We start from the raw sequence: 15,700 nt of genomic DNA, 5'->3' as shown, positions 1-15,700 counted from the left end.
TTTTCAACAGAATTCCGCCAATGAAACAATAGAAGTTAACAACCGACCAGCATTAACAGCAAAGCAAGAGTCCATCTGAATTACTGTTTATTTGTTTATTGATATGATTCTGTAATGATGTGACCAAAAAGAGAAAAATGTATTATTATCTTATAGGCTTAGAATTATTTCTCAATTTTTTTCTTATTCTTTCAAATTGAGGTTGATTTCATTAGATGAGGACAGCCATACCAAGGAATCAAACTATTCAGGTATGTTATTTCATGTTATCATAACTTCACAATTGCTGTAATACTTGTCTTTTTTCATTTTTGTTTATTTCATATATGTTCAACTTCACCCAGCAAATCCCTACAAATGCATAAAACTTCAGGCTAGGAAGATCTGTTAAACCTAATCTCTTATATCCCACTGCATTTCATTCCATTACTCTCAAATAGGTCAAATAGCTTGTCTTCCAAAGCACAATTCTTACATTGGGCATGTCCTCAAAGAAAGGATCTACAGATTAGTAGGCGTCTAGAGGAGGAAAATATGTGACTTAGCTTGCTAGTTTATTCCAGTGATTAAACATGTACTCTGTTAAAAACTTGATTAATTCAGTGGAACTTCTGCCTAAAAGCTAGGCAAAATCATACTCAGCCACTGCCAATGACCTGATGGGTGGTTATTACCCAGTGACACAGCCAGACTCTATTTGGAGGTGCACAGTGAAAGAATGGGAGGCAACGGACACAAGTGACAAGGAGGGAATTCTGATTACATACTAGGAAAGAAAGTGTTCACGGTAAGGGTGGTGAAGTGCTGGAAAAAGTGCCCAAAGGGGCTGTGGAATCTTCATCCCTGGAGATCTTCACGACTTGACAGAACACGTCCCTGGGAAACCTGATCTAACTTCATAGCTGGCTCTACTCTGACACGGGGCTTGGTCAAGATAACCCCCAGAGGTCCTTCCAGCCTAAATAATGCTATGGCTTGTAGTATACCCTTTTCTATTAAATCAATGGAGAATCCCTTTAACAGGTAGTCTTTTATCCTTCATGAAGGAACTTAAAAGGTACTATATTAAAATCAATACACCTCTCACCTCTTCATTTCAATAGACTAACCAGATTGATGTCGCGAAGACATCTTCTCTAGTCCTTTATTTTTTAAGTTTTTGTTTCCATTTCACTTTCCAACATCCCTTTTAAAATGTGAAATACATAACTGGACAAGACTTTTCTGATGCTGACCTCTCCTGTCGTGTTTCTAGAAGGTGAAATCACATTCCTGTTTCTATATCCAAGAAGGATATCTCATTTTGCTGCAACATCAAGTTAGAAGCTCATATTTGAATTTATTGTTTATCAAGACTCAGTTCCTGTTGGTCACAGCTTTCCAGGACTCATTCTTCCTTTCTGTGGCAGGGCTTATATTCCTTATTCCTAGAGATAAAACTTACGACTTAGTGGTATTAAATTCTCTCAGCTCTGACTGCAGAAACTGAATGACTGGCCTGAATGACCACCTCTAATAGTCTGTTAGTTGTTTGCACATTTTTTTTTCAAGAGTGATTTTGTGTTTACTTCCAGATGACTGCTAAAGCCATTGAATAGCAATGGATATAACACTAAACGTTGCAGATCTAAACTAGAAATGCTTCTACTTTGCAAGTATTTCTCCTAACAACTGGTTTTTGACATCTGTTAGTTGTCATGTTCCTAATCCATTCAATATGTTCATTATAGATATTATGCAGTGCTAACTTTTTAGCTGGAAGGCTATGCAATGCAAAGTCAAGTTGTTTCTAAACAAATATCTTTACCAAAAAAAGCTCATAGTTTTATCAAAGAATGAAGTTAGTTGTTTTTTTTTTAACTAGGTCTGCTTTCCATAAAAACACCTTTTATTATAGGAGCATTTATTGTGCTCGTATTCTTTTGCTGAATCCTGTACCGAATGGGATTCAGTTAATGTTTTGCCTAGGAGTAATGGTGAACTACCAGCCCTTAGTTACCTACAATTACTTGAGTCACTCTGTTAATTATTGTTGTTATTTGGGTGTTTTTTGTAATAATGACACATTATTAGGACTTTTCCATTTTGCTTTTAGATCAGCTATCTCTTTGACGAGATATTGTAATATTCCTGGAAACAAAATCTGACTTATATTTTCTTAGCAGATGTCTTCTAGGATCTCAGTTACTTATGGGCTGTAAAATATTTCACCATTGTCCATAATATAAACACCTTGTTCTGTCTCTTTCTCCATCGCCCCTAAAAGGAACTGAAGTATTTTGGAATACTTCTGCCTGCTCTAGTAAATTTTTCCATCTCCGTACACTAGTGGGTCTGTGCCATTGCGAAGATTATTTTTTTTTTTCTTAAAGTATTCTGTATGTACTAAAGTAATACAGATGTAGTGCTACTAGTGATGGAGCTGTGTTTCTTCTTAGTTTTCCTCATCAACTACTTCTACTTCATAACTTCCAATTTTTTATCATTTGCTCTGCATTTTCCCTTAACATACTATGGATATTTTTAAGATTGGCTCCATCATGTTTACCACTGAACTAAGCAGGCTTTCAGGAACAGTTGTACTTTTTTCATTACAGAATTGTGGTCATCCATACCCCACCTTTCATGAACTTCTCTTTCTGATTTCTTTTTTTTACCCCTCTGCCAGTGAGTTTTGGGTTGGGTTTTTCCCCTTTAGCTTTGTGCATTGTCCTTTTATGGAAGCATCATGTATATTTGCCCATGGGTTTTTATGCCTCTCCTATCTATATCTATACAGAGTGTAATCAGATGTGATCAAGGGTCCTTAAATGACCAGCTGGTTCTAGTGCTGGTAGCACATTTTTGTCATTGTCCTAGTAAAGCCTTGTTAAAATAATATGATTGAAACAGCAAGCGGTTCTGTTTCATTTCATTCTGAACGCACCTTCAAGTTTCTCTTGAAAGGGTTTGGCATTCAATTTTTATTCCCCTATAGAGAATTTTATTTCTCCTTTTCAGCCGCAAATTTGAGGCTTCCAGCAGATCTGCTGTTCTGGCAATACTGTGACCAACCCCTTCATTTGCCTTTAGAGCTACAGACTTACTTGTCTAGAAGCTAGATTTCCTTAACAGTTAATGGGGAGAGAAAGGCATGTTCAGCAGGTAACTCATCCCTCCTGTTTTGTTGCATATCTTAAATGGGATTAATCATCTGAGGGAGGTGTCTTTCTCGTCACTGATAGACGGAATCTAGATGATTGTTTTGACTCCATGTCTAATGTAAGAAACTTGCTCAGAACGTAAAGTAGTTACAGTTGGGGTACAGTGGTGTTTTTTCACCTCTGATAGCCTATAACCTTCAGCTATACCTTTTTTTCATCTTAGCCCATTTATTTTCCTGCAGGAGAAGAGGTGCTATTACTTATATCCTGTCCTGGGGGGCTTTGGGGGAAGATTCCTTTTCCCTATTCCCAGGGTTGGTGTCATGAGGAAAAACATATTGTCAAGGAGGGTCATTTAGGGAGTGATGAAGTTCTGGGCACTTTTGTGCTCTCTCCTGGCCTGTGTAAGTACAGTGTTCTAAAAGAAGTGTCTCTGCTTCTGGAGGACAGCAGAGACGAGTCTGATTCTTGCAGTTGCATCAGTTAGGTGCCCTCAGCCTGGAGAAGGGTTAGTGTGGCAGGCGGTGATTCAAAGGAAGATCCCCCCCAGGTTATTATTCAGAAATTTTCCTCACTTCTTAGAAATGCTTATAGCTTGGGTCTTTCATCCATTGTGACCAGGTTCGTTTTAAACATGAATACCAACAATCGTTGCATGTTGATCTTATAGTGACATTGTTCATAAGCATGGTCTTGTGCCAAGTGCAGTTTGACATGTTTGTGGATCTTGATTACAGCTGACGACGGCAAGGATGTCATATCCACGTTACAAGGAAATTGTAACCACAAGCAGAACTCAGGTGAAGAGGCTTAAGAAAACTACCTTTAGATGTATACATACTGATTGTCAGTGTACTGCAGATCTTCTTTTGTTGCTTTTCTTTTTCTGTTCTTTTTTTTTGGCTCTTAGGTGCCATAGATGACTTATTAGACCTGCAACCCGAAGAAAATGGTATGAAATGTTTGTGCATGTCTGTTTCATCTGCTTTTCAATTACAGGCACCAAGTATAATTTTAATCTTAGATCTTAATTGTTTTCATAATCTGAAAGGTTGAATGAAATTATTCAGCTGCAGTATTTAAATAGTGTTAAAGGAAACTCAACTCATATACACGCAGAGGCACCATTCCTGATGTTATAATGTGAAGTAAACCTTATTGGGGATAAAACGCACTCTAACAGGTGATTCAAGGTTAGGTATACCAAACTATATTGTATTTGCCCCACTGAAGTAGGTTCCACTGTAAACCTTAACCGTCCTATAACATTTCACAAACTTTTCTTTTTGGTTCTTTAGTTGTTGTATCACAACCCTTGGCAATACACCAGTGATCACAAGTTTTTATATCAGAAATTTATGTATCAGAAACAAATTATTTAGGCCTCCTAACACCATATAAGAACTGGTGACTTCTTTCAGCCAGATAGTTAGTTAAATCTGCTGTGCTGTCCTCATACACACAAGAAAGCAATCTTTCATTCCAGGTTCTACTCCTATCCTTATGCTTTTGTTAGATCACTGGCAGCTCAAGGGGATGTGCTGGTTTTTTCCAAAGGGTACTGTTTTACCATGTAACATATGAAAGATCTGGCTAAAAGTTTTATATTGAGTTTTCATATGCAGCGAGAGTATTGCCTATAATTTCTCACTTGCTTTTCACTCATATATCTCAGAAGAATGAGTAAAAAAACTTCAACAACAAAAACAACTGTGGCAACTCAAAAAGCAAGTATAGAAGCAAAGAAAAAAATCCCTTTGTGTGATTTGGTCAGTCAGACTGAGACTGTAATTTGGGGTACTTAAGGCACTGCCTTCATGGTAGGTAAGGAAGAGAGCATTTGCAAACACCCCGACTTTGGATTTGCCATGAGCAGTCTCTTGCACTGTGGGGAAATTACCCATGTGGGGAAACACCCATGAAGGCAGAAACAGGGAAAGTTCCTCAGTTGCCTGTGCAGAAGGCAGCCCTAATCTGTGGATAGATAAGGTAGTGATGACTTCTTTTCCATGGTTAGCAGAAGAGGTCAGTGCATGTCTGATAGTGGCCTTTTTTCTTCTGGTTTTCCCCTTGCTCAGTTCCATTCCTTGTTGGACCTTCTTAGCGGAGATACAGGTAATGCATACAATTATCGGTTGTCCAAGTTTAGCTGTGTCAGTTAGAAGGCTATTTTTTTTTTTTGTTAGTCAAATAAATCAATATGAAAGTAGTTGTGCGTTGGCTACCTCAGATAAAGATGGTTATGTTAATGTTACAATATCAGCCACTTACCCTAATTTTACATGATAGCTAGCTTTAGGCTAATGAATATTGTATTTTAAGTGCAGCAGTATAGTTAGAGATACACTTTTGTGTGTGTTTCAGAAGGAAGTCTTTATCCTGTGTTTCCAATCATGCATCATTGTAAATATTTTTAGTTTCTCTTTGCATTAATTTTTTTTAAATACCAGCAAAACAAGGGATGTTTGCAAAGGAATATGAGCATTGCTAGAGGCTTGTTCAAACAACTACAAAAAAGAATATCGTGACATTGTTTTTTCAGTGTTTTATTGGGAGTTTCGGGGTTTTTTCATGGACGTTTATAAGGTTAGGGGCACTATGTGCAGACAAAAAAAATGATTTTGACCCTGAAAATGGGCAATGAAAACAGAGAAACAGGAAAAGAAGTAATAGAAGATTTACGGGTGAGATGAGAAAGTCCATGTCATTCTACTAATCTAGCAGAGATACCACATGAGTAATATCTCGATAAGCAAGACTGGTTTCAAGATAACCTTTATTGCAAACGAGTAGAACTTACTGGTGCTTACTCGAGGCAGCCTGAGCATAACCACCACCCTACCCTCCCCTGCTCTGGGTGCGTCGTCCCTGCAGGAAGATCAGAAAGACTGCTGAGACAATAAATGTGTTAACTCCTCTGATGTCTGGTGGTCATACACACTACAGCAAGACCTAACTGCTCTTAAGATGTAAAGCTTTATGTTGTACTTTCTCCCCCAGTAAAAATGGGACTACTAAAAATGGAAAAAGTGGGATACCCAGATGAAGTAGAGCTTTGCTCTGAGCTGTGTTGCTGCAAAGCCTTTGTTCCATTATCGTAAGCGTCATTTGTGGTTAGGTGCAGTGCTGGCGGTATGCCTTAGCAGATCTGCTGCTAGTGATGCTCTCCTTGCATCTCCCCCTGTAAGCCTTCCAGGTTCATGAAGAGGCCTCCTGAAAGCCGCTTTGAGACGGTGATGCCCCGTAGAGATTAGAGTTCTTAAGTGCCTTTGAAATAGCAAGTGCCTTTCCCCTACGGAAGGATTTACCCCTCTGCCTCACCTGCTGAATAGCTTGGGGGAATTGTAGGTGCTTGGACAACGTTAACATTGTTTGCTGTTTATCTGAGGATGGGAAAGCAGCCTGAAAATTCATGAGAACAAATTGTTTTCTGTGGTATTTTAGTTATAGTCTAGTGTGAGCATCAGGAGAATTGACATGTTTGTGATGTTTCTATTTCTAATTTTTGGGCCCTATCAGCAAGTACAGAGGTGAATAAAAACATGAATTAGAAAGGAGCTGAATCTCAGAGCTGACTTCAGTAATGAATAAAATCCTTATGTGTTGGTTTATTTGTTTCTTAGTACGTAGGTGTGTATGCTGACTCATAAGCCTATTTTAAAATACAGTTTTGTGCTTTTTTTTTCTCCTCTGACTCAACTTCAGCCATTTAATTATAAATTGTTACTGCTGTGCTTTACCACAATTTTGAAATGAGCATAATTAAGATAAACTGATCTGGGTTTCAGTGACGTAACATTATCAATGTTGTTAACCACCATTTTTGTCCTCTGCATACTTCCACAGTGGAGCTCTAAATGTTCCCAAGTAAAATAACACTTGGGGTTCCTTGACAGTTCTTTCACTCTCCAAATATTTTGTAAGCTAGAGAAAAGGATTACATTTCTGGTTACATGCTTCATGTGTTTTACATAACTATTTAACATTTCTAAAATAGGAAAAATTGTTTTTAAGGAGTAATGGCTCAAGTGATCTAAGAGCTTCTTCAGTTGCCGTTCTGGTGCTAGAAAAACTAACAAGAAGGAAAATGGTGACAGTTATTTGTCAGCAGCCTAAGAGAGGGGGGGAAAAAAGTTACTACAGCATTGAACTCTCACTCTGTGTAGAATAACCTGTTCTCGTGGGGAAATACCCCAATAATTCAAGCATTAGTCAGAAGGTCATAAAAGTCATCTTAAGTATGTTCTCACAAAATTCTAGAATAATCCCCAACTTTTAAGTATTTTCAATTTATACCAATCTGATTTTTTTGGACAGTTTTATATAATGCTTCAAAAAGCAACATAGAAGTAGTCTTCTCCAATGTTTTAAATATTAGACTATGTAATGATTTTGGTGTGGTGTTTAATAGATTTTTAAGCATACTTATTCTTTTTAACAAGAAATGAGTCTTAGCAGCAGTGAGGTTACCTAAGATAACCAAGAAATTACTTGTTGCATAAGCTACAAGCCCAAATGTCCAAGAGAATTGGGTCTAAAAGAGAAAACAACAAATACTCATGCAAAACTACTCCATCTCACTTAACGTACAAAACCTACATTGGATGTTTTAAAAAGGTTCCTTCTTTTTTTTGTCTAAAAAATCCTTTCTCTTGACTCTCTTGTTCTGAGACAGCTTCAAAGGATCAGTTTGTGAGGTCTTTGGAGTCAGAACCTGGTGATAAGGATGACATGGTATTACTGAATGAGATCCTCAACGCTTCCTCCCTGGACGAGGGGGAATTCAGTAAAGAGTGGACAGCTGTTTTTGGACAGGTTGCACTTGCTGATCTCACCATGAACTCTTCAGCTGGAGATGTGGAGAACGCTTCATCATCTGTGGCACCAACACCATCAGGCTTCTTGCCCTCACAGCTGTTAGACCAAAACATGAATGACTTGCAGTCGTCTTTACATGGTGAGAGCTCATCTTGTTCAGTTAGCATTATGGTTTTGCTTTTAGGTTTTAGAGTATGGTTTTCTGCTATATAGAAGTGTGGTGACAGCTTATGTTGTGCCATAGCTGCAGAAACCCTGAAGTTACAGCAGACTGTGGCCTGGAGAAAAACATGTGAGTAGCATATTTGTTTTTCTAGCCCTGTTCATTCAGTGTTTGTGAACGAAGTACCCTAAAACCTGAAGCCAAAATTACTGTCTTAAATATTTCCATTGAGCTTCCTGAAATGTTCTGTAGGCCTTTGAGACCTTTTTCTTCTGTAACGCAAAATCTGTTTGAGTGGGTTTTACTGTTTAAATCACAACTGCTGTCTCTGTTAAGGGGCCAAAGAACCAAAAATGATTACTGTATTTTGTCTGGGAATACTATTTTTAAATAACTTAGTGAAAATTGATTGCATTCATTCATTTCCTTTTTTTTTCCAATCCATCCCATACTGTTGCATGTAGGGATATGGGTAAGGTAGAATGGGTTGTCTCATCCTAGCAACAATAAAGGTGGATTCCTCTTGTAAGCAGGTTATCTATGGATGCAACTCTTCCTCTCCCCGTTCTTCTATGCAGTTCATTTTCTTGGGTTTTCCAGGCTGCTGCTGGCGGGGAGAGGAAAGGAAAGAGGGGAACTAGGGCAGAGCTTTCCTCCTGCTGCTTTGGCCTTGAGGAAGGCAGGCTGGTGATAACCAGCAACTACCATCATCCTCCCCACAGTCCAGCTAGATTTCACCTGGGGCTTTGCAGGCTGGAGGAGGAGCTTGCCTTTTTGGGTTCTGTCCCAAGTCATTTAAATCTCATTTGAGGAAGAGTGATGTAGGAAAGACTAGCAGACTGATTCCATCCTGAAGACTACTTCTTGGAACCCATGCAACTGGTACAATCATGCATGATTCCCAAGAATAGGAAAGTCAGATTTACCTTATAATTAATACAGTTATCACCACCACCCCTAAAGCAAGATATTTGCGTTCACTGACTTCAATGCTTAGATGGAAACTGGTGGAGTGCAATTTGCAGTGATGCACATTTTTAGATGTATTTTTATGATGAGGTACATGCGTATATGAGTATGATTGATAGAGTGAAGAGCAACTGGAAGAGTGTAGGATTTGACCTCATAAAATATGAGCTAAAAAATCTTAAGTTTATTCATTCCATTGTCAAATTAAACAGTTTGTGACCAGAAGCAGACATGGTATCTATTGAAAGGGGAAAAAGGAACAATGAAAAACACCTTTCTTGATACAGAGACAAACAGATTTTAAGCAAACTACTGAAAATAGCAACAGAAATATTACGGGATTGAGGGTTTTTTTCAGCTTTTTTACATGTTTTTAAATGTAAACACGTTTTTTGAAGGAAAAATATTGTTGAGGTGTAAATAGAAAACAGGGCTGGGTATCCTTTCTGAGGTGGTTGTTGTGGCTGTCATTTGCACAAGACACTGGCATTGAAGTGCTGTTAGCACTTCAAAATCAGAACTCAAGTATGTTGCATTCTAAGAACACTAGAAATGGAAAATCCGTTCCAGTCAACATGGTATCCCAAAATCTTTTCGAATAAGGAAAAGAATAAATATGTATTGAAAGAATAAAAGATGTTGATGTTTTCAAATGGATTTCCAAGGTTTTGGCAGAAGATCATGGTAATTGATCTACTGGCATTTGAAAAGTCACAGCTAATAAGCTGAACGATTGCATCCGATAATCAGCATGTTCCCAGCTGACTCTAGCTGCCAAGTAAAATGCATTCTTTAAACTAACTTTCATAGGCTATTTTTCTTTTTAAGTTTTTTGTTTCTTATTTTTTAACAGAAGGTGAAATTCTGTCCATTTTATATCTTGTGAAATCTCAACTTTAATCTTAAACTGCATTTCATTTCACAACACTTCTTCCATGATTTGACCATGTCAGTTAATTGGGAAACAGAGACTTTTTAAAAAAAAAAACAAAATACTAACTGCAGTATTAATATATCTAAACATACAAGTTGAAAATATTAGAATATATGAATTTTGGATATTTGTACTGAGGACTTGTGATACATATCCTACACTTTTTTTCTCCTAATTGGTAGGATTGCTTAATAATTATTCAGTGTGAGGTGCTACACTAGAGCCTCAATGTTGCATACTTCCTGTGTGAAATTGGCCTTAAGACCATAAAGATTCTTAAAACTCACATGCTTAACTTTAAGCACATTAACTTTTCTATTAACTTCAGTGGGATTACTTACTTATTTTACGTTAAGCACACTCATAAATCTTTGGGGCTTTGTTTTCTCTCTGCCTCAGATCTTAATCTGTAAAACAGGCACAATGCTATGCAGGTTATAAACTGTTACGGTCAGGAATTCCCAGCTCAGAGTTTTCTCTGGCTGTATTTATAGGCAGGATCTAGCACAATGGGACTTTGAATTGCTATGGGACTACCAGGTGCTGGTTTAAAATGTATATAAATGTATGTATATATATGTAAGAAACAAAGCATGCTCCCAACAAATCTTTTAGATTCCCCTCCAGATAGAGCTTTGTAGTTTGGTTGCCTTTCCACTTTTTCACAGAGAGCATTGGCTTTCTCTTTCATCATGTTTATGGCCTCATTTGCTTGCTTACTTGCTCATACCACTAAGGGCTCCTCTTTATCTTACCTACGTGTACATATATTCTAGTTGGTAAGAAAATGTGCAGCTCACCATTTCCATTTCTAAATTTAATTGTGGTAATGTTTGTGAAGATGCTAGCTGAAAAGTAAGCTGTTTGGTTTCCTTTCTGTCTCTGCAATAATCTTTTGTCTAGTCACATAATGAAGCCATCCTGTGAACAGGCAAACCAGAACAGGCTTAGGGCCAACAACTGCTTTCAGATTGATAGCCTGCAGTTTGTTTTTGAAAGGCAAAGTTGTTCTCTGTGGCTCACTGTGAGTGGACACTAGAAACATAATTCATGAAAGTATTTAATAAAAACTCTGTGTCACTCTTTCCCAGTACCTTCATAGATGCATAAATTCATTACCAAAGCATCACGCATTTTGTGGAGCATTTTTGGTTGGATGGTTTTGTTGCTGCTGTTAGGTTCTTTTTGTTTTCTAAGTGGTACTTGAGCTACCTGCGTTTCAGTGAGCAGAGAACCAGACCACAGCATCTCTCATGGACGTGCTACTTACCAAGCCTTAGTCCAGGGACTCAAAAGGAGGGCTCCAAAGGAGTTAACTGGTCTGCGGTGTTTTGCTCTGTGGTCTGCCAGTCACATCAGTGTGAACGAACATCAGTGAGGTCTCAGGGTGCCAACTCCTGCTCACTGAAGTCACTGGGACTTGTACAGAAAGTTTCTGGGCAGCACTCCTATGCATTTCTATGGAATTAGGATTTGTCCCTATTTGCTTAAGCTGCTCAATTCATCCGTTCCATCCACTGACATACTAAAATGCTTTCTCACAACGCATCTCCAAACAAACGAAAGCATTACAGTTTTCCGTAGTTGTGTGTAATGTCCTCTGCCATTCTCCTCTTTTGTAACGCAAGCAGAGAAAATGCCTGGAAAAGTATGGTATTAACACTTCAGAATTACATACTTTTCATTCTTTATTATTCAGATTTGCTTATTTGAAAGATTAAACTCTAAAATATCATTTTCAGGGGCCACAGGCAGGCTTATAAGCCTTTATCACCTTTGCCTAGACCAAATACATGTGAGCGCTCTGCGTCCAGATTTTGAAGAAGTTTTTGGTTTATTTCCTCGGAGATACAGAGGATGTTTGTGGGTTTAAATTTCCTTCCTAGTTCATGTGATTTTATAGAAATGCTCTTCTTGCCTCCTTTTAATAACACAGCTTGGGCTTCAGACCTTTTATAGTCAAGGTAAGACCAGAGAGTGATGAGGATAATCTATTAGAGAGAGGAAGGGTTTATGTGACTTATGTGGCTGTTAGAGTTAACTGGCAGGACACTGGGTACCAATATCTGATCTCAAAAGAGGAGAAAGTAAGGGGAGAAACGACAAAGAGAGTAGAAAAGGATGCGAGAACATGAACTTGTAGAAAAAAGAGACTGAATAAGGAAATGCTGTCTGTGTGCACAGAGGAATATCCTGTTTGTGATACTGCAGAATTAGATACACTAGATCCCTGAGACGGATGGATAATTGATCAGGCCACACTTAAAGGAGATATTACTGAAATTAGAAATACAACCTCCAGTCCTCTAACGGTCATAAAGCATAAGAATTTAAATATCTTAAGCCAGGGACAAAAATACTCCATTTTTTCCTAATATGTTTCCATGGTACGCCACCCCGAGTTCATTTTGCCAGCCTAGCTCATGTGGCCTCATTAACTGTATTTATTAACTTTTTTGTGGCTATGGAATATGCATGTAAGAACAAAACATTGTGAATACCCAGTTTCACTTTTTCCTGCATAGTTACTGTCTCCCTGCTGAGAAGATCCTTTCAAATGAAGAACCAAAAAAAATAATCCATTAAAACCTAGTTTTAAAACTCAGAGTAGTGCATCTTGAATTTAATTCTTCAAAGTGTTTTGCAAGAATTTTTTTTTTTTTTTTTTTTTTTCAGAATTAATCATTTCAAAATTAACTAAAAAATCTAGGGTCTCTGAATATATTTGTTCTGGAATAGTTGATGAAATGAAAGTCTTTGGAACTGTAAAAGTAAAGAAAGGTGGAAAAAATGTTTAGTATGTGCGGTATTTTCACCCAAATGTAAGTGATATTCTTCTCCCTACAGCTATGCTTGACTTGATTACTGTACTGGCCTTTTCTGTGAACAGGTATTAACTGTGATTGGATAAAAGAAATAAGAAAAAATCTTTTTTAGCTAGGTTAAATGTTTGAGAAGAGTACAGTTGCCTGAATCTGAAGATGATGAAGCTGATCCACCGATATTGTCTTCTCAAGGATGCTGCTTGTCTGCAGCATCTGACTGCTGATTTCTTGTGTACAAGGAAAGATATGAATGGTCACAACCATAAACATAATATTCCGCTCCATCATCTGATGTCTGCATTGTGCTGCCAGACAACGGGGTGTCAGAGTTAACAAAGTAATTCTTCACGCTAATGCTGCTGTATTATTGAATTTTAGGATGGGCAGCTAACAGTGTGAGCCCAACGTCTATACCACAGCCAGCACAGAAACCAAACAGCCTGAATGTGAATGCTAACAAGACGCCTGTGAAAGGTGATAGTCATGTATTTTTTTCAGTTACTTTGCTTTTCCTTTTTAGCTGTGACTCTTGTACCTTTCCAGTCTTCTCAGTTACTCTATCATAATAAAACCTATTTTTGTAGTAGTTACATATCAAGAATCTTGTACTCACTAATGAATTACTCTGTTTCCACGTTGGTTATGTGTATGGTATGTGTGTGTATATGTTTATTTCTTTGGTAGGCTTCAGTGCTAGTAGTATGTCAAAAGAGTAATTTACTATATAATGAGGGAGCTGAAACTGCAGTTTCTTTTGCTACTTTAATTTTGAGTCACACAGAATAGACAAAGTGCATGCAGATGCTAAGCTAAACAGTGTTTTGAAGCTCTAGGAGGGCACTGTGGCTAAAATACAGGCTACTAAGGCAGAAGAGCCCTAATTGCAAATTTTGTTGACAGCATACATCATATCAGTAATCATCTGTCTGAAACTTAATTTACTTCTTGCAATTGAGCCAAGAGTGCATAGTCCTGCCATCTACTGAGACAAAGCCCCACTGATTTTGACTAGGGTGTTCTGGATAAGTCAACCAGAAATATGTTGAATCCTTATTGCCAGTTTGTAGCCTATTCTGTGCACTCACATTTGATCAAAAGCTATGTCAAAGATGTTCAGTGCAGAAGAAAGGAGTGATATGTATTCCTTCCCTGCCTCCTGGGGTTAAAAGACTGGCATTCTTCAGCTCAGCAGAAAAAAATAGGGTTAAGGTGTTTTGGAAACTGTTTTGGAAATGAACGCGATACCACAGCCACAGGATCTTCGCCAGAAAAAGGAACAGCCTTCAGATACTTTGAAATCTGTGTTTATGAAAGTAGCAGATACTCCAGCCTTGCAGACACCAAGGTGAAAGTCGTGCCAGGCAGAGCCTATTTTGTCCGTAAATTCCTTGTGTCACAAAGAATGCTCTCATGTGACCTTATCTCTCTGAGTGGAAAAGCGCATCTTATTTCACTATTAATATAATACATCTTAAGCATAGGGTCACAAAAAACAAAGCAAGTGGCGATGTACCTTCTTTATAGCAGCCAAAGTTGTCACTGTTTTAACCTGAACATCTGCCCTGTTGGAAAGGTATGAGACCTCTGTGAAATCTGCATCAGTATAGACACATAGATGCAATAGTCCAGCTGCTGTTGGAACATATTCCCAGTTCACAGGTTTTTATATCCATCAAAAAATATACCCTAATACAAGAAGTTGTACTTGGAACTGGCTATCAAATGTACCCCCTCTCTCTCTCCAGCCAGTACCTCGCCATTAGAACTTCATTCCAGATGAGTATTGACCTTGTGTGGTCATATACAGCAGGGACAGAACAGTCACATGAACTGGATTTAGGTGAAGGAATTTAGTCCTGTAAGAGAGGTTGAAAGTAACATTTGCCTTCACTTTCCTTTTACTTTTTTGCAGGCATGCAGGTGCAAACACAAATAAAATACCTTTCATGAAAGAAAGCTAAACACAGTGAGATTGTTTCTATTTTTAATTAAAGTGTTCCTGTACTTATCATGGCAGAAGCCATATAAAATACACAGGCAGACAGGTGTAAAACATTAATTCTGACTAAAGTTCCATATTCTGTTAAAGGTAGTGTTTTAAAATACCATCACTCATTCTGATTTTGTCAGAAGTGCCCTTAGTAATAAATTAAACAATAGCATGGCATTTGCTTGACCTCAGTCAAACATTCAGTCAGTTTTGTTTTAAAATAGCTGACAAGTCTGTCCTTTTTTTCTTTTTGTTTGTTTGGTTTTGGTTTTGTTTTTTTTTTTTTCCAGAACCTCCAAAGAATCCTAAAGACTTGACTGCCTGGTTCAGTCTCTTTGCTGACCTTGACCCGTTATCCAATCCTGATGCTGTTGGGAAAACTGATAAAGAACATGAATTGCTTAATGCATGAGTCAGCTGCCTATGGTAACTCACATTCTTCCATTCATCAACACTATTTTGGGGTTTAAATAAACTAAATGAAAATTAGTATGCTGTTGTGAAACTATAAAGTATGTGCCATGATAATAAAACTAAAGGGAATGAATCCCCTTTTATATAGGTACAGTTATTTGCTCTTGTTTTGTATAAAGAGTTCGCATTTATTTTCTACGTGGATTTACAAAAATGAGGTTAAGAATTAGGGCAGATTTCTTGCCAAATTAGATTATCTGCTGAAACACTGTCTTTGCCTGAGGTGATGCGGAGCTAACACTGGAGTGAAATACAAATTGCAGACCTATTTTTTTATAATGTTTCTTGAGTAAATAAAAAAAAAAAATCATGTAACTGACGAGGCTGCATGAGTCAAACATCTATCGTATATAATATATATATATATATAACTGCTATGTTAAG

The 15,700-nt window shown here is 37.8% G+C and overlaps 1 protein-coding gene across 1 annotated transcript in view; it reads left to right on the top strand.

Moving 5' to 3' along the window:
* The window catches only part of ICA1 (islet cell autoantigen 1), a 59,501-nt gene extending 44,247 nt beyond the window's left edge, over positions 1-15,254 (top strand). The window contains exons 9-12 of the mRNA XM_009486690.2: positions 202-251; positions 4,054-4,095; positions 7,819-8,100; positions 15,133-15,254. Of these exons, the coding sequence (XP_009484965.2) occupies positions 202-251; positions 4,054-4,095; positions 7,819-8,100; positions 15,133-15,254 (496 nt within the window). The remainder of the gene's footprint in view (positions 1-201; positions 252-4,053; positions 4,096-7,818; positions 8,101-15,132) is intronic.
* The last annotated feature ends 446 nt before the right edge of the window (positions 15,255-15,700 follow it).

Source organism: Pelecanus crispus, chromosome 2 (genome assembly GCF_030463565.1).
Source record: "Pelecanus crispus isolate bPelCri1 chromosome 2, bPelCri1.pri, whole genome shotgun sequence".
NCBI classification, from domain to species: Eukaryota; Metazoa; Chordata; class Aves; order Pelecaniformes; family Pelecanidae; genus Pelecanus; species Pelecanus crispus.
The sequence above is the reverse complement of the archived record's forward strand: the minus strand, read 5'-3'. Positions and strand labels throughout refer to the sequence as shown.